This window comes from Drosophila nasuta, chromosome 2R (genome assembly GCF_023558535.2).
Source record: "Drosophila nasuta strain 15112-1781.00 chromosome 2R, ASM2355853v1, whole genome shotgun sequence".
NCBI lineage: Eukaryota > Metazoa > Arthropoda > Insecta > Diptera > Drosophilidae > Drosophila > Drosophila nasuta.
Window position 1 is genome coordinate 1,120,538 of NC_083456.1, and position 26,192 is coordinate 1,146,729.

The 26,192-nt window shown below is 33.9% G+C and overlaps 4 protein-coding genes across 8 annotated transcripts; 2 read left to right on the top strand and 2 right to left on the bottom strand.

Moving 5' to 3' along the window:
- Positions 1–147: 147 nt before the first annotated feature.
- On the bottom strand, positions 148–1,163 carry LOC132785274 (chymotrypsin-2). The gene is made up of 3 exons (XM_060791283.1): positions 985–1,163; positions 551–913; positions 148–489 (listed from the first exon to the last, which is right to left on the bottom strand). The coding sequence occupies exons 1-3, from the start codon at positions 1,123–1,125 to the stop codon at positions 187–189; spliced, it is 807 nt and encodes a 268-aa protein (XP_060647266.1). The 5' UTR covers positions 1,126–1,163; the 3' UTR covers positions 148–186.
- A 241-nt stretch (positions 1,164–1,404) lies between these two features.
- LOC132785270 (serine/threonine-protein kinase ULK3) lies at positions 1,405–4,618 on the bottom strand. Of its 2 annotated transcripts, none has more exons than XM_060791280.1 (7): positions 4,439–4,618; positions 4,217–4,365; positions 3,932–4,156; positions 2,154–2,452; positions 1,906–2,090; positions 1,762–1,848; positions 1,405–1,603 (listed from the first exon to the last, which is right to left on the bottom strand). In XM_060791280.1, the coding sequence occupies exons 1-7, from the start codon at positions 4,523–4,525 to the stop codon at positions 1,490–1,492; spliced, it is 1,146 nt and encodes a 381-aa protein (XP_060647263.1). In that variant the 5' UTR covers positions 4,526–4,618; the 3' UTR covers positions 1,405–1,489. The 2 variants fall into 2 exon arrangements, with proteins under 2 accessions (XP_060647263.1, XP_060647262.1); XM_060791279.1 differs by having other exon boundaries at positions 2,154–2,902; positions 4,439–4,617.
- A 93-nt stretch (positions 4,619–4,711) lies between these two features.
- Positions 4,712–6,619, top strand: LOC132785275 (uncharacterized). Of its 2 annotated transcripts, none has more exons than XM_060791285.1 (7): positions 4,712–4,814; positions 5,063–5,168; positions 5,230–5,368; positions 5,436–5,565; positions 5,624–5,718; positions 5,973–6,209; positions 6,272–6,619. In XM_060791285.1, the coding sequence occupies exons 2-7, from the start codon at positions 5,098–5,100 to the stop codon at positions 6,371–6,373; spliced, it is 774 nt and encodes a 257-aa protein (XP_060647268.1). In that variant the 5' UTR covers positions 4,712–4,814; positions 5,063–5,097; the 3' UTR covers positions 6,374–6,619. The 2 variants fall into 2 exon arrangements, with proteins under 2 accessions (XP_060647268.1, XP_060647269.1); XM_060791286.1 differs by lacking the exon at positions 4,712–4,814 and adding an exon at positions 4,846–4,864.
- A 4,443-nt stretch (positions 6,620–11,062) lies between these two features.
- On the top strand, positions 11,063–25,685 carry LOC132785276 (AN1-type zinc finger protein 6-like). 3 transcript variants are annotated; one of them, XM_060791288.1, is made up of 6 exons: positions 11,063–11,639; positions 14,515–14,557; positions 17,887–18,240; positions 18,331–18,489; positions 21,362–21,554; positions 21,622–25,685. In XM_060791288.1, exons 3-6 carry the CDS (start codon positions 18,142–18,144, stop codon positions 21,768–21,770), a joined length of 600 nt encoding a protein of 199 aa, XP_060647271.1. In that variant the 5' UTR covers positions 11,063–11,639; positions 14,515–14,557; positions 17,887–18,141; the 3' UTR covers positions 21,771–25,685. The 3 variants fall into 3 exon arrangements, with proteins under 3 accessions (XP_060647271.1, XP_060647272.1, XP_060647270.1); XM_060791289.1 differs by lacking the exons at positions 11,063–11,639; positions 14,515–14,557; positions 17,887–18,240; positions 18,331–18,489 and adding exons at positions 18,611–18,771; positions 20,374–21,167; XM_060791287.1 differs by lacking the exons at positions 11,063–11,639; positions 14,515–14,557; positions 17,887–18,240; ... (1 more) ...; positions 21,362–21,554; positions 21,622–25,685 and adding exons at positions 19,969–20,271; positions 20,374–20,974.
- The last annotated feature ends 507 nt before the right edge of the window (positions 25,686–26,192 follow it).

Below are 26,192 nucleotides of genomic sequence, written 5' to 3' on the forward strand. Positions count from 1 at the left end.
TTGGCGCTTAACCGATAAAAACATTATTTATGATCGATGATAGAAGTCACATAGATTTACAACATCACTCAAGATCTATAATAAGTCAAATAATAAATGGCAAGCATTTAAGTGTTTTCCAACATTTCAATCGAGCGAACTAGAGGCTTTGAAAAATAAGGTCATGAGGACATTTATTTGACGTATCTATGGCAATATTATTTGATTCTTTATAATCCACTCGACATAGCTAGACACCTTGCAGTATACACCTGGATAGGGGGCGACAGTACACGGCTTGATGCTCCAAGACACAATGCCAACTTGCTGGCCATTATATATCAGAGGACCTCCGGAGTCGCCGCTGCACTGTCCTTTGCCGCCCTCATCGACTCCACCACAAATGTGGTAACGACCATCAGTGGCTCCGTTGTGACGTGATGTGCATTCTGCATCGGAATAAATCTTGAGACCAACCCTCTGCAATGTTGTCTGAATTGTGCCACCCGTCTATAAATGTGTAAACTGGATTAAGTTACAGTTGACTCACAACACATCATATCGCACTTACCGCATTCAGTCCCCAGCCAATAAGTTCACCAGCCGCTCCCTCCTCAACCTGGGGTGTTGCAAAATTAAGTGTCGGCAACTGAACCGGGGCAACAGTTTTATAGTCAAACTCAAAGGGCTCGGCCACTTGGATTAGCGCAATATCATTGGCATAGTTGTCTGATGGACTGTAGAGTTCATGCTGAATTATACGCTTAACCGCAACCACGTTGGGTCCTTTCGCAGCGATATTCGTCACGCCATATTGCACAGAAAGTGATGAAGCGGTACGTCCGGCTACACAATGAGCTGCTGTCATTACAAACTGGTTGGAAACAATGGACCCACCGCAGGAATGCGAGCCAGTTGATCCGCGCAATGAGATCTGTGAACGAGCATGACATGGACGACGTTAACATCTATTCGGAAGTTTAACTTTTCAGCTCATTAACTCACCACAAAAGGATAATCATTGACATTGGCATCAGTGCCGTTCACAACACGACCCATTGGAGGTGCAGCATGAACATTGATATTACCAATAGCTACTATGGCCAGTATCAGGACTGGCAAAGCGCACTTCGTTCCCCAAAGCATGTTGTTTCGTCGCCAAGACAATAATATGGTTATGGTCTCTTTGGTTCTTTATACTGCACCTTTTATAGCCAAAACGTTAACTGCCTAACGTTAAGGCGATAATGTTATAATTTATGTGCGACGATAGGTCCGTGATAATAAATGTTGTTCTTGTCGATCGCGATCCGCTCAGATTTACAATTAAACCCATTTTCTATACCATGAGTCTACATGAAGTATTTTCTGTATCGCTATTTTTGCTATTGGCAATTGATTAGCAGCCACTTAAGGATACACTGGTTATCAGTTCATTAGCATTTTATTTAATATGTTTATATATATATTTGTATTCCTTAACGACTTAATGAGTTTTACTAATCTTTGATTAAGCACTTTGAATTGAACCAAAAACTATGCATAAAAACAAATAAATGTGAGGCCTTATATGCAAATGTAATCGTGAAAATGGCAATTTTGGAATGTGGTTCTGCGAAGAGACCTTAAAAACAAACAAATTTTGATCATTATACACCTAAATAAATACTCGAAACACCTTACAACTAGACTACTTGACTTCTTTCTAGAAAAATACTCGTAACAAATACGCAAGAGGCGTAAATGGTTTTTATACGTTTATTGAATACTACAGCTGCGTACCGTAGATAATTTTTGTTCCTCCTCGTCCAAATTCTTGGCGCTCAAAATGCTTTTAATGCTCTCGGCTTCCTTTATCCAAAACTCCAACTGCCAAAAATGAAATGATTACAATGAATGGTTAATTGAAAGTAAAATTAAACTTACTTGCTGAAGCAACAAATTTCGTCGCTCGCCCTTAGGTTCCTTGTTGACAAAAGGCACCAGAATACCCAGTGCAGAAGTGTATGACTCCAAGGCAGCATCCAACTTCCGTTCGTAGAGGTAAAGTTCGCCCTGGCGCCCAATTTCCAGACCAGATTTCAGGGACGGACTCGAGTTCGATAGGGCAACTAAACACATGAATAAGATCAATAGAGTATCCATTAAAATATATATTTATATAAGCTACTCACAAAGTTGCTTGTATCGCACATCAGGCTCAAACATTTCGATTATGCGAGACGAACTGGTTTGACTAGATTCCGTCGCAGACCCATCTTCGTGGCCAGTTTCGGCACGTGATGGCGTTAGGTATGGCAGAGCTGTGGTTATTCTTCCATTGCGCTGGGCCAGTAGTTTGTACTCATCCTCAATAATGACATTCTTAATTTCCTCGGCACGCTTCATGTATGCTAAAGCGCGATTGCGCAAAGCTTGCCGTCGAGTTGCATCTGATTCCTCGGTGATCAGTGGCACAAAATATTGGAGTGCGCTGCAGTATAGATAATAAGCCTCTTTGTAATTATGCTTCTCGTCGTGTTCAACTGCCTGAGTCACTAAATCCACAGCCTTCTTCAGTGTCTGATCCGTGGGGAATGTTTTCAGATCCAAAAATGGATGCGCAAAGAAATCGTCAAACGAGATACGTTCCACCGGCTCGTGCACCAAAAGGCGACGTAATAAGTCGTCGCACTCCTTGCTGATTCGTGCATTTGCTGGCCGTTCAATTGGTTCAGCATTGCGTATGCGCAGCAGTAACTCCTCTATGGACCGCGAGCTATAGGGGGCTTTACCAAAAAGGCATTCATACAGAATGACACCAATACTCCAGAGATCCGCCTTGGCATCATATTTGTGCTTCCGGACTATTTCTGGTGCCATGTAAAGTGGCGAGCCTTTTAGCTGTTCATTCAACTCGCCCAATTTTAGGTGTTGAGCAAATCTAAAAGCAAACACATAGTTGAAGTTATAAAGACTGTCCACTTGACTTTCAATATAACTTGGATCCGTTTGTGCGCAATTCCATTAATCTCTAAATGTTCGATTAATACGAGAGTATTCTCATGAATATAAAGACAGATTTAGAAAATTATATTTACCTTGTCAAAAAGTGCTATAGAGCCAAATATTTTTTTATTATTTACTAATCATTTCAATGATTCGACCTTGCTATAGTGAACAAACAAAATACTGCGAATAGACCTAACACTATTAATGTATATATACAAATTAGTTTTCTTGAATCATTGATTGAATCACAACCCAAATGATACGAGCTACAATCTATACATAATGCCTTTGTAGAAGGTATCTCGACTTTTTTTGAAAGATACAAAACTGCAGACTTCCATGCGTCTCACCATTCAATTTTGAATTTTCTGTCGAGCTTACGGTTACAATTGCAAATAATAAACGCAACATATTTGAACTATAAATAAGTTAACTTTTCGCATTTTTTACAGGTTGCACATTAAATATTTTTTTCAAATGTTTTACAATTTTTTTCAATTCCAGAAAATATTGTTTTTGGTTTTTGCAATATTTTGAAGATTCTCATAGAAGAAAAATATATTGTTAAGATAAATCGTATTGAATTTTTGAATCGAAAAAAGTTGATTTTTATCATGCCCAAGGTCAGCGCATCTTAAGTTCAAAGTAGTGCCGCAAAAATTGTTTCTTAATTTTGTTAGTAGAAATTTGATAACAGTATTAAATACACATCTAGTTTGGTAATGATTGTTACACAGTTTTTACGTTTTGCTTATTTAACGAAATGGGTCTCTTAAAATTATAAATTAAAATTAGTCAAAATCGAAATGTAAGTTTTTTCCGATATAGGAAGAGGTGGCTCAAACCAAGAAAACTCGGATCATTTCTAGTTTCCTAATAAAACATAACCCAGAAATACCCATAAGAGACCCATGTTGCGCCTAACTCGAGATTTAATCCCCATTTTCCCAGATATACATACCCGAAATCTGCTACCTTTAGAGATACATTATTGGTACCCCGCGTGAGTAGAAGGTTCTGCGGTTTAAGATCGAAGTGGGAAATGTCATTGGCTCGCAAGTATTGTACGGCAGCTGCCAATTGCCGTAGAAAATAGCGGCAAGTGCTCTCGGGCAGCGCTTTCTTGGTTCTTATGAAGGCAGACAGGTTGCCCGCATTGCAGTACTCCAGTAGGATATAAATGTTTCTTAAATATACACATTCATTGAGAATAATTAAGGCAGGACATATTTGCTTGAGAACTTACTTGTCATCCCAAAAGAAGTCCTGAAGTGTCACAATGTACTTATGCTTTAAATCGCGCAAAAGACGAATTTCCGTAATTAAATTGTCGCGGGAGCTCTGTGACAGCGATGACATTTCCACGTACTTGATGGCATGATAAGTTCGCTGTTTCTATAAAAGATTAAATAACATTTATACATATGTACAAAGAATTCTAGGCAAGAATTTATCGGCAATAAATTACTTTATGACGAGCCTTGTAAACGGTCGCGTAACTGCCTGCTCCAAGCTTTTCAAGAATTTCATAGTCTGTTATGCGCGGCAATGCCATGTTACAAACATTGAAAACTATTCGTATTCTCTATTCATATGATTGAGTTTGGATGAGCAAAACAATAGTTTTGCTATTCACAACGAACACAAACAAACGGCTGTTGTTATTGCCATTCGCATTCGACTGTGTCTACCACCAAATGCGCATCTGATGAGCAACAGTTGTGCCACCGTGGAGCATGCCAAATCAACGCTGTGCACGATTTGATGGGTAACACTTTTGTGATTCAGTCAGTGTATTTGTTGTTGATGCGTAGCTTGGCGACCGAATTTCTTGAATATAAAATGTAAATCAAAATTTCTAACTATTAAAATAAAACATCATGAATACCACATGGCATGTACTGAATTATCGTTTCGTAAGACGTTTGCTTTGCGTTCTGCTAAAACACACTTTAATTTTCAAAGCTAGGCTTGAGTTTGAATTGACACGCCCAAAAAAATAAATAGAAAAGTTCAATCAAATTAAACAGACACGCCCGTGTGGAAATCTATTGGAATCATAATTAATAACGTAACATCTATGTTTTTACAGTATTAATTGTGTGACGTTACTTAAAAGACTTCAAAATGAACTATGGCCGTAAAACGCCCTCCACTTATCGCTCGAATCCTTCGGTGTATTCACATGCGACGGGAAGGTAAGTGATTTTGGTTATTCCCAATTAAATAAGGTTTTCAAATCTTAATTTACTTGAACAGATCGTCTACTAATTTGCACTCCAAGATGTCGAGATCCACGCGCTCCGTGCGCATTCCATGGTATCAAAGGCCACTGCTCAAGAACAATCAATATATTGATATACAAAAAGGTGCCATGCTAATAGGACTGTTTGCTGTTGTAAGATGAATCTACTCCAAGCCTCTTGAAATATGTAGCTTAGTAACTAAATTTTTTACTTTTACAGTTTCTCTCATTGTTCACCATTGGCTCTACTATATTCGATATATACTGCTATGCTATGGCTGCCCCAGGATCCACCCATTATGGTTACTATATCATATCATATGAGTTTGTCTATGTTGGCAACAAGCATGGTAGCTATTTACTTTCAAGTGCAAATACACGAGAGATTGTACAATATTTTCTTCTTAGTGCGCAACATGCTCATTGTGTTCGCCTTATTCTCTCTAATCTTGGCGATCATCAACTTTGTTACCAGTATTCTGCTATGCGTGGCTTTACGCAAGGTAAGTTTTCTACACATACATATTTCTAGATATTTCGCATGTCGAGAATTTCATTTTCATTTCACTCATACCTATGATTATAAGCGACAAGTACTTGGAGCACAAAAACAATTATTAAGCCGACGGGTAACAACATTGAATTAATCATTCAATTAGTCAAAATAAATTATAATATAAATATTTCAATATTGGAGCATTCGTAAACATATATTTTGAATGATCTTGCATTTTCCACTAACGTCAATTTTATGCAGGAATATGAACGCAAAGTGTTGCCATGGCTGTGGACATTTGCTATCTTCACTGTTTGGCGCGCCTTGGCTCTAATCTTCTTTGCCATTGTGAACGACTTGTATTTCGCCTATAACATTCTTATGGTCCTGCTATGGAGTATATTTTGTCTAGTGTCTATCTATGGCTGGGCAGTTGTCTATTCACTTTTCCTCGAGCTAGTGGATTTGACAAAACTTGAAGATCTGGCACACTTAAGAGTGAGTATTCACAAAGGATAATTTATATTATTCAATCATTATTCTGATCATATTGATTCCAGATGGGCACAATGGCTTCACTGCACGCATCCACAGCCAACTCATTGGCTGGCTCTCGCCCGACAACGCCCCACAGTACTGTGTCCACAATGCCGGTGGGATAAACAATGCATGCGCCAGTGTAATAACTGCATACAGCAACATCAAACAACGAGCTTCATTCATCTAAAAGGTTCATAGCGGCATTCCACATAAAAATTATCCGAGTACATTTCAGTTGTATAAGCATTTTCACCACACCCACACAAGTGCCTAAACGACCTTTATAACAAACAAAAACAATTATACATTTATTATATTAAGCAATAAGTATCAATCCGTCCATGTATCACAATAATATATATTTAAATATATATTTATATATGTATTTAAACATAATTGTGTGTTAACGAAATCTATTTGTATACCATATACAAAAAAAACCTCGTTTTAAATTTAACTAAGATAAATAAATAAAAGTGTTTCATATCGCACCTCGTATTACCTACAGACCTTTTTCTGAAATGTGAAATAAAAGACTACTTGAGCATTATGAAGGGATCAAATTGAAAAAAAAATAGATTTTTACAAAATATTTCCAAATATGTATAAGCAAACTGCAAACGCCAAATAATAATTTGTATTCAATGCATGATCAACAAAATTTCTATTTTCCCTATCACATTTTTACGAATATTTTTATTGTCGAATGAAAATAATAAAGTTCGTTATGAAATTTTTTGATTAATTATTTCAACATACTATACAACATGATAAGAAAACCAAGAACAATATGAAATACAAAGAAAGTTGGTACCGAAATAACGGGTAACGAACGCAAATTTGATCAGCGATTTTAAGTTCTTAATATTAAAATTTTTGTATAATAACAAAGCTAATAATTACACTATTTCATATTTATTGCTTTACTACTAATTAGCAGCTGCAGACACAATTGGTCTTTGTAATATTTTGCAAACTCATTCTTTTGCACATCTCATAGTTACAGAATAGCACTTCTGTTGCATGCGCATTTAAAGAGCTTACTCTTTTAACTCTCTCCTTTACATTCCATATACAATTTATGTATATGTATTTGCAAAATCAATTTAGTACGAAGTGCTTGTAAGCCACTATCGAATTTACTAAAGAATTTTGGTACAGTGTTATTGCGACATCAACCCACCAGCAAGTTCCAATCATCCAGAGTGTAGCAATTACAGGTCACCCATAGACTGGTACGTATGGGACACCTTGTGTAATATATGGCTATAACACATAAATGACAGACTTATGATGTTGTTAAACACAAACTCATTACATTTGTTGATCATTTGTACTAATTATTCATTTTGATAGTAAAAAAATTACCATACAATATATACAAAATATAATATATGGGTTTTTAAAACATTTTGTTAATAATAGTTTAGTTAGCTCTTTTGTTATCCAGCATTACTTCGAGTTCAATGATGAAAAAAACGTATCTGAACAGTATACCGCTTTTAATTTCTTTCCTTTTTGTTATTACAAATTTGTTATACAAGCTACGTATAGGGTAGAAGGGTTTCGGCATAAAATGTTACATAGAAAAGGAGCCCATAAAGTACATACATGTATGTACATATTATTGATCAGCGTCAGCATTGTGGACGATATATGTATGTAGCTGTGTCCGTCTATCCGTATGAGCAGCTAGATTTTACAATTACAGCACTTGTTATTGTAGCACGCTTATTAAGTTTAATGAGTTTATTTACGAAGTGTATATAGTAGGAACTAGTTACTTTCTATAGGAAACGCGCACCACCAGCTCATCACAAATGATGACATCTCAGCTGAATTTTACATACATACATGCGTATGTACATACATGTTTATAATAATGGTATGACGACAAATAACATTGCACGCTAGCCTCTTTCCGCTTTACAACATTGTAATGTTATGACGCTAACACTTCGCTGCGTTGTGCGTGGGGCGCGCTGCTTATCTCTGTAAAACACCCCCGCGATGCTACTGCGTAGATGCACAGTACATACACACTTACATACATACATATGTATATGGCATATGCCATCATTATGTCTGAAAAATTTAACTATGTATGTACTTATTAATTAATATAATTGTCTAAATTTTGTTTCTTATAATAAATACATATGTATATACATATACAATTGTACATATGTATGTATATAAGTATATATGTATATTTCGCTGTCACCTACTGTTTTGTGAGGGCAAGCCAGTTTTTCACCACGTTCACTTGCTGCTCTGATGGTGACTAACTGTTATTATTGCCAAATGGCTGACTTTGCTCAATTCAACATTGTTTTGTTTTCTTTCTATACGACACACAAATGTTGAAATCAATTGCTGCTCATATTTTATGCTCTTGCACGATCTCTCTCTCTCTCTCTCTCTGGCTGCCTTTTTGTCATTCTCTTCACCTCTTAATGGTCTCAGCTGTCGTTGGTTAAATGGAAACATTCATAAATATACACATACATACATTAAGAGGTACAAATGTATGGGTTTAAATGCAAGTGTACAAAGCAGGAAATTATTTTTCCTGGTGCTATTGCTCTTTACTACACACAAACATATATGTATGTATTTGCAAATGTACATAGCTGATGCAGTAAACAAGTATGTATGTACATACATACATATGTATGTATATCCTTAGTTACTTATTTTAAAGCTTTGCTGTGATCATTAATTGCTTGTAAAAACATTCGTACATACATATATACATAAGTATGTATGCATGTACATTTGATGTACGAATGTGGAAGCAAAATATGATTATTGTATTTTTCTATTTCTTTGTAAGCTGTTAACCTTGCTCAAGCGTCGTGAGAGTGCGATTGTCAACAACTTTATAAAGTTCGTTAACATGGACACATACATACATACATAAGTATGAATGTTAACATTTCAATTGGTGTTTATGTACACACCACAGTCTCAAGGTTAACAAAGAGTAAATGAACATTATAATCGACATAAAGCATATATATATATATATATGTATGTATACATCAATTTTATTTACAATACATACATACATATGTACAAATAAAGTATTTCAAAATACTTTATCTGTTTACCTATGTATGTATGCACACATAGTACACACTACGTTTACTGCCTTCAAAAATATTCAAAAATAACTTAAAATAAGTACATATGTATAAATATTAGTCTACCAATAGGGTAAAAAAAAAAAGAATAAACAAAATCCTCACGAGTTAAGCGAAAAACAAAAATTACAGACTGCAGACAGCAAAAATGTTAACCTGTCTAGAGAAACTCACCACACCAACGTGACGGTACAATATCACAATGTGTGGTGTGCCTGTCTTAGCAAAAATCGAAACGCAACTACTTATGTATATGACATATGCATGTAAATAGATATACATGTACATATGTAAATATGTTCATACTATAGACGCTTTTCATGTTTTCAATAGGATTTTATATAGTCTCCATATAGGCTAACATAAAGTAGATATTAAAATGAAAATTATTTTTTTTTTTTAAGTGCGCAGTTTGCATTGATGACGCAGCAACAAAAAACACAATGGCAAACTCAACAACAGCATGACAAAACAGCAACAGCGACTGCTCGCTCTCAATATGGCTCTCGCTCACTCTCTCGCAGAGTTTACGTGTGTCTACAATATGGCGTCGTTGAAATTGTGTCGTCGCCTCATTTAAAACAACAACTCAACATCTCAACGTAAATAAATGTTAGTTTGTAAAGTGCACAGCAATTTTAAAAATGTAAACTAACAGTTGAGATGACACTCCATACGTCAGTATATATCTATATATTTATACGTCCATACAAATGCATAGGTATATAACTATTTATTTAAGTGCACACACATATGTATATGTGTATGTAAAGGCGCAGTTGTGGATACAATTTAAATAATAGGTTTTATTATCTTCGCTTTGAATGTGACAGTACCATGTTAGAAAGTCAGTTACATATGATTGAATGTAAAACCTACAACTGATTAGTAAATATGTATTCAAATGGGATATACATACATATGTATGTACATATGTAAATATACTGCTGAGTGCAACTTTGATTTATAGTCGCATTTATATCAATGTTCATCTTCAGAAGACTGCTCTCTCTTGATTTGCTTATTCTCTTATGAACTTTGCTCCCATTTTTATTGCTGTGAGTCGTCTGGTGTGGTGTATATTTATAAAGTTGTTATTTAACAATAAGAATTTTGCACTACACCACGAGACCTTGTGTAGTTATTTTATCACTGATGCGAACTAAATACAAGATACATGTACATCTCTTCGTATATGTACATATATACGTATGTGTGAGTACATGTGTATGAATATATTCACTCACATCCATACATCCATTGTATAGAATATTTCCTAGTCTGTTTTTCACCATAGATAGACAAGTTCTCTTTAGTTCGCATTCATACTGTTGTGCTCTCACTTCCGTCTACATCTGTATGCACACTATGTAAATATGTGCTATTTCTTAACACTGTCTCTGTTTCTGCATACCCACGACAAAGAGCAAAGTCTTTAAAAAGTCTTTTTACACTAAAGTGTATAAATGTATAATGCATAATATACATTATTACATCTTCATAGAGCAGAAATTTTTTCCAAAAAAGTAAATGATATTAAAAATCAAATTTACAATGACCAGCAACACTTTGCGTGTTCAGTGTCTGCTGCCCCAATAACATTACATTTTGAGTATAACAGAGCAAGTTTCATTTTTGGTCGAGAGTTTTGCGCTTTGCTTTTTATTGTTTCATTCGTGCGTTGAACCTTGGAGACTTCACATCGGGTTTGGAGGATCAAATCCACGTTGGGCTTTGCTGCAACTACAACTGTCATCTACAAAAAAATAATACACGCGTAGTGTGCTGTGCCTCTCTCTACGTGTGCAGGCTAGCTTTGTGTGTGTGTGTGTGTTGATGTGCGCCTCGTGTTGATTTGGCATAATTTGTTGCAAATAATCATTGAACGCCAATAAAACGCAACGCAATAATAACTGCGCGTCCAGCGCTGCTGCCATCGTCGTCGTCGTGTGCGTTGTGTACAAGAAAAATTTACATTATTTGAAATCAAAAAGAAGTTAACCATAAATTTGTGATAAATATCATATTTAGATTCGCCACCGCCCTGTGAAGTTCTCCACAAAAAAAGCTTATAATTTTTTTAGCAATTTTTACATATACCTTGTGAAAAGCAAAAAAAAAGATAAAACAACCATAAAAAATCATTACAACTGTGATTTAAAAAAAACTGGCCACTTCGCTTTAAATATTTTTAACCATTTGTTAACATTGAATGTAAAACTCAACAAAAGCAAACTTTCAAGTAAGTGCATTGTTAAAGTATTTTAGTTATTTGATGGAAAAATTGTTTAATTTTCGCCTACGTCGTCGTGCAATTCACGCGCGCTTATTCACCATACCATTAACAGCACAATTTCAACACGAACGCAGTATTGAGTTCACCACAGTTTTTCAGCACTCTCTCTGCACTCACAAACACAAGCGCACACATGTTCGCTCGCATAAATGTTATATGGGTGCTTATACATTCGTCGTCGTTGATGTCAAGAAAAATATAAAATAAATAAATAACTGTTAAAGTAAGAAAAACGAAAGCTAAGGCCAGTTCAAATAAGTGTTGGAAAAGTAAGCAGACACAGATGCAAGTGCATATGTGTAATATATAGGTTTACTTCGGCTCGATTTCAACCTTCGTAAATATATTTATAATATAAGGGCTAATATATTAGCCCTTGGATTGGATAAAAATATAACTGTGAACACTTACAGAAGTATACAGATATATATGAGTGAACAAATAAATGCGGGACTATAGTAGTTTTACACTATTTTTTTTTTAGGAAAATGTTAAAACTGTGCTTTAATAATTTTGTTTAGTGTATTAACATGAACGTCTTTTACAAATAATTTGGCTTCTCTCCCAACTGATTTCTCCCTTGCCAAGAAAAAAAATCGAAAAAAGACTGACTTTTGTCTTTGTCACGAAGGACGTCGCTAAAACTACATTCGCATGTGTAGATGTTTGTATATACGTATACTCACTGTGTAGACAAACTCACACAAGAATATATGTAGATTCATAATGAGCAGCAAATGAATTATCGCCGGGTCATTTAAATATCTACTTTTTGTATGTGTGAATGATAATGCAATTCGCGATTAGAAACTTGTGAGTTCACTTTACAATTCACCACATGAGTCATCGCATTTATAGAGTAGAGTATTCATATTTGTTTGTATTCAAGGGTGTTGTTTACTTGAATTTTGTCGAGTCATAGTAAAAATTTCTTTCCTTTACACGAATAATCTCCAACTTATTAACAATGTGGTTCTATTTTATGTGGGTTTGCTTTTAATAAGCGCTACATTTTCTATTCGCTTGCAACTTATTTCATAACGCTACAATGAAAATAAAATATTTACTACACAGAGTTGAATTGCAGGACTGTAAGAATATACATATTTTTTTCTTACAATTTAAATTTTCCACAAAGTTTTCTTAATGGGGATTAATCGAGTGAACTCGTTTTTAGTACATAGCTAAAAGGTCTGAACATATATTTTAAAACTTCTGCCAATGCTCTACAGCATTATACGCGTGCTTCGAGTCTGCTTGCTGGTTTCAATCGGTTAGGTTTCATCTAACATTATTACGCTTTGTTCATGTACACTTGCCATATGAATCTCAAATAGAAGCACGTTCGTGAAGCCCTGGACTTGAGTTGAATAATCCACATTTTTGTCTTGTATGAAAGTCAACACAAATTGATTGAACGATCTATCGACCAATTCTATGCCATAGAATATTTGTCTTATTTATTTATCTCTATCTTGGATTTTGGGTCGTTCTTACATCGTAAAGTTTGTTCTGGACATATGTACATATTACCTAAAACTTATTCTATTTGGATATAATTTCTATTTTATCGATCGGTGAAATAATTATTATACTATTACACTTGATCACACTCGAGCACTTAAATATGTTGTTCGAGGAAGTCCTAATTAGACCCTTTTTCCGATTCATCTATGTTTAGTCTTAGACTAAAACATAAATACGAAAGCACATGACAAAATTTTATTTTTTAATTATATTCACACTTTCGTTCATATCAATTGCTCTTTCTATAACTTACAAAATTTGAGCAGATTGTTCTTGTTTGTTGCAAAAATCGATAGGGAACTCGTCTCGTTCGTACATTATTCTCAAATAAAAACTTGCATATCTTTTCATATGTTTATGCAAAGGTATTGAAATGAAATAAAAACATGCAAACAAGTCATTTTCCGTGGTGCCATCAACACATATGCTAATAAATGTATACATTTTTACACATATTATATGTTTATTTTAGTTCTTGCTTTTTATTATTCTTAAGTATATTGTGAAATGTTTTTTATATGAGAACAAGTTGCTCTCGCTGTTTGCCGTTCACTCTCATTCTCTATGTCTGTCACCCAGAGCACTGAACATACAAAAAAGTAATGTACATATGTGAGCTGTTGTCGCTGTCAGATGCTCGGTTTCAGTCCGATTTCTCTCTACGTTCCGCGCTCAGTTTCTGTCATAACGACATAAATACAACCACGACCTAATTTTTGTTGTTTTGCTTTTAGGTCGCGCGCAAACAGTGTTCGTTCCCTGCCCCTCCCTATCTCCTGCTTTTCAAGTAGCTCATTTCAATATCGTTGATCGAAGAACATTCTCTGAATGAAGAGTATGTATTTGATGTTCTCGGATGCGATATTAGCGAATTTCGAGAATAACCTATTATTTAGGAAATACTTCTCTTAGTTGTCGCTATTTTTAGAGCTTATTGCCACCGCGTTGATCTTACTATACAAAAAGAAATATATATGTTTGCCATTATCCATGTATATGTTCTTTTGTTAAAAGGAAGAGAAACTATAAAGAATCTATTCTAAAATGACCCAAACCACTCTCGTGGTTTAGTAGCACAATATTTAATATTATAAAAGCAAATGGTAGTTGACCGAATAGATTCAAAGCTAGGTTTTCAACTAGTCATGCAAAATTGTAAAAGTAATAATCTTAAATCTAGTAGAATAGAAAAAATGTATGGGAACAAGAGGTATTATTATTGTTTTGCGTATTTCATATACATATATCAAAAAATCGTTAAAATTTGATAATCAACGAATATTTTTTCTTACAGCTTAATCCCTGGACCCATTTCACGTGAGGCCTACAACTACAACGTAAGTAAAAATATTAAAAAGGATTTTACAAATCGTCACAAAAAGCATATTCTGGAATCTTTAAATCTATGTCAGCTTTTATACTATTGAGATTAAGAATATTCACTGATCGAATACCTTTGGCAGCTATAGGCACCGTCTTTCACAGTCGCAGTGCTGATACGTCCAATTTAATAAGCTAAAAAGCGAATCTTGAAAATGTTTGCTTTTTCTTTGCGGTCTTTCAATGCTTTGTCTCTTTCCCGTCACTTCGATTCGTTTGGTATTCTGGGTTGTAGTCTTTTGCCCTCCTCTCGCTCTGATTGCCTTTGTCTTTTTCGACGCCTCCCGCGTGCATTTAATGTCTTGTTCGAATGAAAAATGTACTCATATGTGCATGTGTACATATAAATATACTAAGTACGTGAACCGCAATGTATAAGTTAAAGAATATTCTCATGATGTACTCTTGAAGTACATCATATTCACAATGACTCCCACGAAGATGACTTAAGCATAACAGTTCTCTGTTGATGGACAGAAAGAGAGGGAAACAGAAACAAAGAAAAACATACTCACACTTTTGACGTGTGGTTTTTGTCCCTGTCTTAACCTTCAGTCGCTGCAAAGTTCAATAGCATATCAACAGCAGTTCAACAGTCGAAAAAAATATTTCAATAGTTAAATTGAGATGCTTCCGCTTTTGTTTTCTTGTCTCTTTCTCTATAACATTAGGCATTTATTAAAGAGTCGGTAATGCATAACTAAAAGTGACTTTACATTTTGAACTTTATAAAAATAATCTAATAAACAACTATGAAGTCAGTTGCTTCATTTCACTTATTGTATGCAAGATTATTCGTTTCTTATTGCTTTAATAAAAATAGCACTAACGCCCGACGACAATTCTATTGAATATTCAAAATTAAATTTTCTCCTTTCGTTCTATGCCCTTTGCGGTTTATCTATCTTGAATTGTACTTTCTACATCGGTACATACACTTATAATTTCAGATTACAAAGTATGATCAGGTATCCTTCACATTGACACCTGCTTCGAATATAATTGCACTATTAGTTCATTCAAAAAATTACATAGCAAGAGCTTCCGTAAATTTTCAATTATTTAACAGAACCCTAAGACAATTGATTTTGCCAACTACTCTTAAGTCTGGATTACCTATTTGATTATTGCGCCTGTTGATCTGCTACTTGTTTTCTGTTGTTTCATTTACAAAATAATAACAGCTAACGAAAATTCAAATTGATTTCTTGATCTTGTTAGTGTTACTGGGTGCCCGTTGAAAAAGAAGATCGATACATATTGCGTTTATCAAGTATATTTTAAATGTTGGATGCTACGCTCCCTTCGCCTTCTTTGGAAATTAGAGCAAACATGATTTAATTGCAAACTAATTGGCGGGTACCGGATATTTTTTATTCGAGTTCTATCAGCTATATCCGTTTGATTACTTGCATCATCCCGTTTTTTCTCTTAGCTGTTGTAAACATTTTTATTTAAAGTAAAGGTCAACAGCACATAAATCTTTATTTCAGGTTTAATATCAGAATAAAAAAAAGAACAATAAAATTCAGTTTACCTTAAAAGGATAAACACATACAAACGTTTGACTGATACGACACAAACTTTACTTTTTTGTAGTTTACTAATGAATGCTATGAAAATCCAATGTACCACAGATAACAAACTCACATACTCTCTCTTGGTGCATTATTGTACACTATGGTTTAGCACACGACTGACATAGGCTTTAAGAGTTCCAGGCAGACGCTCTTTTATATATAAAAATATATACATATGTATGTACTCATATGCATGCTTATGTGCTTGTGTATATGCATAAAACTGTTTCTCAATAACAACAGCTCTCTATCTCTCTCGCTTTGTAGGTTGCTCAACGATATAAACTTGTTTTCCAGTTGTTGTGTGGGGAGTTGATTTATGCATGTGTGTGCGTATTGTATTTGTAGCTAAACCTTTTACGATTGCCATTAGTGCCAGAGAGAAAGAACGGGACAGAGAGTCTATCGTTAATAGACAGCTGTTTTTCGTTTATAATTAAACCGCAACAGGAGACAATCAACTAAATAAATACCTTTTTATATATAGTTGCTATACATGTCATATATGTATATCATATTACATATGAAAAAAAAAAATAATTTTATTATATTTTTGTTTTTTATTTATAAAGCAAATCGACTAAAATTTTCGTAGACATATTAAAAATCGTAATATAACGTCTTGCATTAATTATCATTGATAAATTTATATCCCAATGTAATAATTGTATTTGCCATTCGAATACTGACTTATCATCTAGCATAAGCTATGTTAATTGCAAAAATTCTTAAACATAAATCGTACTCAGTTATTCAAACAATTTATGTAATCGAACAAAAATAATATGTTAGTCACAATAAAATCTTATATAGTAAGACCGTGAAAAAAAATTGAATACTTATTGATATTTTATTTGCGATGTACCAATGAGCTCGTATTTTTGTCGTAAATTAACAAAATATTAACCATAAATGTGCTCATTTTTTTTTCTTTGCATTGCAAATCGTGAATATTATGGGCCGCCTAATGCGTTTTTTATTTTCGCCTATCCTGTCTAATCTCTGGCACAAGATGCCACTTTTCTTATTATACAACACTTTAGTGCTTCTCGACTGTCTTTACGATTGTCGGTATTTCAATGTAAAAGAAAGGGGTAGAAAGGTGTTATAACTATGTACAGGCGGAAGGAGACATTTCCGACCCTATAAAGTATATGTTCTTGATCATCGTCGACACCCGAGACTATATAGCCATGTTCGTCCGTCTGTGTGAACAACTAGATCTCAGAGACTATAAAAGATAGAACTATAATTTTATTCGACAGCACTGGCTGTGTTTGCACGCAGATTAAGTTTGTTACAAATTTTTGGCCACTCCCACTTTCTCCCCCGCAAATCGACAAAAAACGAATTTCAAGCCTAATTTTGAGGCTGAAGTCGATTTTTAGGAGGTGCACTAATTACTAAAGTCCTAAAACTCCTACATACTAGGAGTCTTAGTTGCTTTGGCTGACAATCTGGTATATTTTAAACTCTGGTATATTTTGAATGTGTACATGTATATTCTTAGTCTTTTCGTAGTAATGTGGTATATTTTAATACGAACGCGGCGGTGTTTTTTATGCGATATATTACTGTATGTTCCCTAATGAAAAATGCCAATATAATGGCTTTTATCAGGAAAACAAAATGATTTCGTATATATTATACTTCGTTTTTTTTTTTTGTTATGTGATATCTAATAATATTTAATTTTTGATTTGCAGTTTTTCCATTAAATGAACATATTGTCACGAATTGAAGCACACAACAAACTCCAAATTATTTAGACGGAAGTTGGTTAAATCTGAACATTTTATACATAAAAATAAAGAAACACATCACGGTGAAAGGAGTCAAGGATTTGTTGACATCGAAGCTGCAACAGGAAATAAACGCAACTATACAACGCCAGCAATATTTCCTAAAATATAGTAAAAGACCATCACATCTCACGCACACATACAGTTGGTCCAACCAGCATGGAACGTGAATCGAATCCAATGCAACCCATGTGCCGCTCTGGATGTGGTTTTTATGGCAATCCAGCTACAGATGGCCTATGTTCAGTTTGCTACAAGGTAAAAACGATTTTCATTCGATATTAATGTTCTTGACTAATTTATATTTTCTCTTTCGCTCTTTCGCTATCACTATCACTATATGTGCAGGACTCGCTTAGAAAAAAGCAACAGCCACCTGTGAGCAGCACACCTGTCTCAGTTCCAAGCCCGCAACCTAGCCCCACATTCAATCCGGCCATTGCAACAACCAACACAGCACAGCCCACAGTTCAGAGCTTACAACAGTCACATAATGATGTAAAAGAGGTAAGTCAAATGCAACCGAATGTAAAATATGCTTTACAAAAAGGTTTAAGTGGGCCTCTGACGCCGTTGTTAGTAGGCCAAGCAAGTTTTCTGATGTTTCTGATTTTTATATTGATCCATCAGTCAAAAATTTAATGTTTTTCGGATATTAATTTATTCGTTTTAAAAGTGTAAGCAACTTGTATGTGTAAAATATAAAAAGCGTTATTTGTCTCCTAAATTGTGTGTCTGGGCCAAGCTGGCCACGAGTCGCTGCAGGCTGCCTACGGCGGAGCTAAGCAGGTAATTCGAATCATTGCCCATTTTCTTACTTTTGTGAGTATACAAAAATAGTTCGACACTTATTTTGTATTCGTTTATTGATTTTTGCGAGTATGAAATCTTGAATTAAGAATACAGTAGATATTAGATGAAGGCAGACCAAAACGATAAAGCTAACCTAATTATACCCGCTACCCATAGGGTAGAAGGGTATTATAACTTTGTACCGGCAGGAAATGTATGTAACAGGTAGAAGGAGGCATCTTCGACCCTATAAAGTATATATATTTTTCATCAGCATCAACAGCCGAGACGATCTAGCCATATCCGTCTGTGTGTCGGTATGAACACCTAGATCTCAGAGACTATAAGAGATAGAGCTATAATTTTTTTTCGACATCATTTGCTATGTTTGCACGCAGATCAAGTTTGTTTCAAATTGTTGCCACGCCCATTTCCGCCCCGCAAATCAAGCGTAATTTTAAAGCTAGAGTTGCGAATTTTGGTATATACAATAATAACTATAGTAGTCATGATTCCTGATTGGTTGTGGTCAGATAAAAATGGTCGAAGTTATTAAAGAAATACTTTTGTATGGGCAAAACCGCCTACTTACTACGGGGCTTAGATGCTTTGGCCGACAATCTGGTATATTGTGCCGTTTATGGTATATTTTGAATGTGGTACTATATCGATATAACAAATATACCGTTTGGTATATTTATTAGTATATTTATACTTTGGTATATTTGGGGAAAAATACCGCAATATTTTGCTTTTATTCAAAATGGGTAGCGGGTATCTCACAGTCGAGCACACTCCACTGTAACTTTCATACTTGTTTTTGTATTTACCTTGCACTTGCATATTGTAATTGTAAAATTGAAAATCATTCCATATTCCATATGAGCATTATAATTCTCAACAAATATTTTGATACTTCATCGCTGCAATTCGTCAGCACTCAAAGTTATAAGCAAATAAAGTCGTGGCGTTAAGTGGTCATAGTTGGTCTTTTGAATGTAGTTGTATATCGATATTAATAATTGTTTCTAGAATAATACCGACCCGTTTTGCTGTTATTGAAAATAGCCACAAATCGACAAAATCCAGCGAAAAGCTTGCTCTGCACTGTTTCCATGACAATATTTTTTTTTTAATTTTTCTGGAAATACATATTTTAAACATACGTATGGAAATAATTGTCAAATCTCTGCTGAGAAAGGTATTTTCATTTGAATTTCAAATTACTTAAAATTAAGTTTAAGCTAAATTTCAAAATTTTCTGCAATTGATTCCAAGTAGACGGAATGAATAGTCTTTGTAGTTGTAGATCCCATTAGATATCGGATTACACTGGTGCAACTTCTTCAATTACTAAAACTAGAATGAAAGCTAACTTTATTGGTGGTGAAAGGTCACCGCACTCCTTTAAAAGTAGGATGCATTCCAAATCGAATCCATCCCGAGTTGCAGCTGGAGCATTAGCATCCGTCTTAAATTCAGGCAGCACACTTAAGGGTACTGAATATTTCTCGCTTCATTTGTAATATGCAAACGCGTTTAATTCACCGCTTCTTCTCAACTACGTCCACTGAACTTCCACCATTTCTTCCTCAACAGAGGAAGCACCCCGTAAGGCAAATACCGGTGTGGCTTCTGTGTCTGGTTATGGTGCCCATCTAGCAAAGATTGTGTCATCTACGTCCCAAGTCAAGAAGAATTTACTGACTCTTAAACCTGCTGGTCTTATCGTATCCTCAAATGTAAAGGGCGGGGCCAAATCTAAGATTGTCGAAGGTCGTAAAGTCAAATTTTCGGCAATCGTCCATACGTTTCCGTCTAGTCAAATCAACAAAAAGTCTTTAAGCATTGGGGCTGCTCTGCTGAAGAAGCGCATTAACAAATTTAAGAGAAAACCGCCGAGTGGTGACAACATTGTTGGCACCAAAATAAATTTGTGCAAAAGCAGCACTTTCCTCAAAAGAGACGTCGTGCAACAAAACGGTACAATAGTAGACGTTGAGCTAAACACCGAACGAAAACTAAAAGGGAAGAAAACGAAAACTTCAATTACAGGCCAGAAAGTCAATAAACCGCGTATCAAGGTTGGCACATGCGGTCGTCAACTCGTGTTACCATCGAACCTTACAAGATCTACGCCAACAATAAAAGGCAAAAACAAATCACTCCCTCTGCGTTAATATAGCGAAACATTTAAGAAGACTTTTATCATGGATAAAACAAGTAACGATGAATCTGATCAGTCGAAACAGAAAGGAAGCCGAAAGCGCCAAATGAATGATTTAAACAACCGCAGCGATGAAAGTTCGACAGATACGGGTTTTTTGCAAAATGGCAAATGTTTGCAGGGTTCAAAGTTTGCCCAAGTTGATGTAAAAGTCCTAAAGAAACGGGTAAACACTATACGATCGATACACACAAAACTTGGGGCTAGATTTTACATACATATTTAATAAATAGCAGGGTATTTGATGTATAGAATAACATACTTATCCGTCAACATTTTGCAAAATAAACTAATATATATATTTGAAGTTCAGATTTGGTTATTATCTTAATGTTTTTAATCTTATTTGCATTTACATAGAAAATCACTGAGGAAGCCGCTGCAGCTGCCAAATCAAATAATGAATCCATCATATCGGCGACTGGTCCAAATACTTCCGCACAAGCATCAGGCACCGCAAGTGAGCAGGATGATAAGGATAAGGAGGACGACAAGGATGCCAAAAAGAAGAAGAACCGATGCGGCGAATGCCGCAAGAAGGTTGGCCTTACAGGTAAGTTTACATTGATGAATGTAAATGAATGTTTCAGATTTGCAATTGACCTATTTTTAATCTGCAGGTTTTCAATGTCGCTGTGGCGGGTTGTACTGTGCCGTACATCGATACTCTGATAAACATAATTGCACATTCGACTATAGAGAGCATGGAGCACAAGAAATTCGGCGCAATAACCCGGTTGTAGTTGGCGAGAAAATTCAGAAGATTTGAATTTTTGCAGATAGATTGTGCCAGAAACAGTAACCGCAAAATAACTGCTCGTTATTATATAGTATATATATGTATATGTATGTATACGTATAATGCAACCCCACAACAAATCAAAACAATATATAGCAAAACTCAATACACCACCACACCCACACACACTCACAAATCTATATATATATATATGTATATATACATATATATATATATATATACTATAAATAATTGTAATTTAATAATAATGCGAACAATAACAAGAAACAATAGTACAGAAACGTTAACCAAATACCACGCAACAAACGATGACATCAGGAACTACTACAACAACATCAATATTGCGGAACATCAAACATAAGTAGAAGGCAGCATCATCAGTAATAGCAATAGCAAGGGCAACAGCAACATCAATCAGCAGCCAGTAGCGAGAGCAAAAGCAACAATAATCGCCGCAATATCAACATCATCAGCACCAACAGCAAATAACTACTACAAAGACTTGAACCAGACGCGTATTAGCGCGTTAGCTGCTTCGTAAATTGTCAACTGTCAATCTGTGACCTGTAACATTACTACAAACTGCGATTATGATGCACCTTTAAATGTTATTCCAAATGCAAGTTGCAAAATTATTGAATTCGATCCTTTTTTTGTCAACACAACGCTTGGATCATACAACAAGAATACACAAACAACAACTAGATGCACAATGCACACGAAAACTGATAAATTTTATGTAGAGAAAACTTGTGTAATTTGGGATCGTAATGTGTTGTATGTGTAGAAAGCGAATTAATAGAATGGCAAATACAAGCAAAAATAAAACGACCACATATAGAAAAGTTCTTTTCATAATTTTTAATTATTGATTAATTAATTAATGTATGTATATGCAATGCAAAAAAAAGAACATTGAAATGAAAGAAATGAGTAAAACAAGAAAAGCAAAAAAAATGTAAAAATTGCTTTTGGGCAGATTATGTATTGCGCTTTCTAAACCTTTTGCGAATCTTGAAGAAAACAATATAAAACAGGAAAACATGGTGCAATGGGACGAGGAGCGATTGAAATGTAATAAATAAGATAAATATATAATTATCTAGTAAATTAAAGCAGGCAAAGTGTAGTGCAAGATGTGTGATTTCAATTTATAATTCTAATTTAATTTGGTCCCAACACCGACATTAATTGATTTTTGATAAATAATTCGTTCGTACATACAACCATACATACATATATGCAAAAATTGTACATGTTATATATAGTTAACTGAATGATTTTGCTGGTTTATAATATAAACAGTTTTAATATTGTCCATTCTGTATTCATAATTGGCGAAGCAATATCCGATTTGCATAATGGCCAAGCGTATAAGTTCTTATTGCTTTAAGCGTTATTTAGTTTTTCTTTGATTATATTAAAACACAACAATAACGGGCATACATAAAAAGATCTTTAAATTTTGCTTTTCTCCTTTTAGCAATAACTTTTATAAAAAAAAACGAATTACAATAACACATAGCTATTAATTTTTGTTGTTAGCATTAGACATTATACAAGCAAAAAAAGAAAAGAAAATACACACAAAAAAACGTAAATATATATATAAATATAAATAAAAGTAAAAACTAAACAATTTTGGTTTGATAAATTAATAATACCACAACTTTACAGAAACCTATCTTTTTTTTGGTACACAACTGTTTAAGAAAATGAACTAAAACATTAATTTAACACAAACAGAACTTGCATGAAGGCATCATCCATATCACGCTAATGACAACGTCCACGTTCAAATGTTGAACATCCATAAAAGACACAAGAGTGTAGATCTTTTTTAGGGGCAATAAAATAGCATACATATAGTGTTGGCTAGTGTGTTTTGGGTAGCTAGGTGACCCTGTGGATTAGTTTGCGTCATCCAATCTTGTCAAAGTTCATTCGAATGAAATGAAGGCGCCTTTTCCAACAACTCGAGTTAATGCGGAAACTTATCTCAGAAGTTCATTAAATATTCAAACAATAAATAATGTTTCGATAGACAAGTCGAAAAAAAAACATTAAAAGAACTGTACAAAACCAGCTACTTCATCTTAATAATAATAGTAATATTATAAAGCGGTCTTATATATATTGTATAAATAATAAATTGTATAGTAAGAGGTAAATATGAACTGTACTCAAAAAAATAAGTAAAGTTAATTTGAATAAACATTTAGTTTTTTAAATTTAACATTTCTGCAATTTGACGTTTCTGCAACTGAAAATAACAAAAACAAAAACATACTATTGTATATCATAATTCAATAACCCTTAAAATTAATTAGTAAAATTGTACGCATTAAAATAAATATTTAAATATACGGAAGAAATAAAAAAGAAAAGCACTATAATCAACAAGAAATACAGGAATAAAACCAACCTTTTTTTAACCACGGACCCAAAAAAGTGTATTGACATTACTTGAGGTAAATAGTTCAGTACCAATGGATTACACATTATAAAAAATGTTAGAAGTTCATTTTATTTGAAAATCGATTTTGAAGTTATATTTTAATGAATTTCAGTTGTATGTTTTTAATAAGACAAAAGTGAAAATGCAAATAATTATAACTTAATTAAACTATTTGTGTAAATATTTACGTATACTGAAAACACGGATGATTACATAATCCTATGCGTCACTGATTTTTATTAATACTTTTGATGGTATTTTTTATTTTTGTTGCAATTGCCAGCCTTGTTCAGTAATTGATTTGATTCTATTTTACTTTTGGCAGATTGGCAAATATCCACACATAGTTTATATGTACGTAGAAAAGAAGTGTAATAGTAAGGCTACTGAGCTCGTTTATACGGATTAAAATTCAGAAAAATAAACATTGTATTGTAATGTATAGCTGTAATTAAACGCGTATATCTTCTCTAACAGAATATACTTCAAAATATATTTAAAGAAAAACGAAAGCGGTAAAAGTTAGGTTGAAGATGAATAGAAATACATAGTATATTAAGCCGGAGGTATAGTCACGTGTCTAAGAATATTAACTATTTTAATTATATTTAATGAGGCATAACAAATACAATAACTATATGACTTATAAAATGCAGAAAAATATATTAGACATAGGTTCGGAAAAAAGTAAAAATCATACAAAGAAAAAGTAAAGAAAAGGAACAATGCAAATTTATGAAGATAACTAAACAGTTTTACTATGTTAAAAAATGTTTACTTAAATTATGTTTATTTAAATAATTTTTATTTTTTATTAGTTTTTTGCTTTACTCGCCCAAGGTGCTAAATAGATTAAACAAGTATAGAGCACATTAAAATTACGGACCCATTTGCAATTGGTATTGGGCGTAGGCTTAGTGTTTAATTATCTAACTATTTCAATTCGATTAATTTTATAAATATTGAAATATGTCAGTAAATCGCCTATTACAGATTGCAGTTGTTAGCTTGCTTTTCTTATTTATTTGACTTCAAGATTTATTGGCAATGAAAAAATAAAGAGAGAACAACAATTTTTAAAAGCTTATATAAATTCGTGAATGTAAGTTTTAGCTTTATGATCCTGAGAATATAAATATAGAAGGCTAAAATTGGCGTACATAATACTACAAAGAATTGAGTAAATAATATAAAAATGCATAGCTTTAAGGTCAATTTATAAAAATAATATAATAAATCGCAATAACAAAAATATTAATAATAATAATGAAGTAGCGAGAAATAAAAGCCGCGATGACATGAATTTAAGACACATCCATATATAATATATGAGTATATAATCGAAGATGATACATGAGAAACTGCTAAAACTGATAAAATTATATTTAAGTAATAAAAAAAAAAACCAAAACAAACGGAAGGAAGTGGAAATAATAAAGAGAATTATTCTGAGAAATACATACATACACAGTTTGGACTTTTTACTGTAATAAATAAGTGTTAGTTTAGTCTTTCTTAAGAATGACCGCTAACAGCGCAATATTTTGCTTTTATTCAAATAAGTATAGGGTATCTCACACTCGAGTACACTCGACTGTAGCTTTCTTACTTGTTTAAACTGATTTTAACCAAATGTCAGGAATCATTAAAATTGTAATTAATATTTTGTGTACATATCTTTTGAACGAAGTAATAGTATTTTTGTATTTTTGGGTGTAATAATTTGCTACATTTTAAGAATAATAATGCACTGTTTATCTTTAATTGAAAATTGGTTGCGGGTATCTCACATCACACTTGACTGTAAGTGGAAGAGTGGAAGAGTCTCTATACAGGAAATTGCGATAATCAAAGCGAACAGAATAAGTAAAGGGGTAAATATTGAAGATCGAAAACTATATTCATTTTTAAAATATTTGTTAAATAATTAAAATATTTCTGGCATAGAAACCACTAATTTAGTGAAATAATTA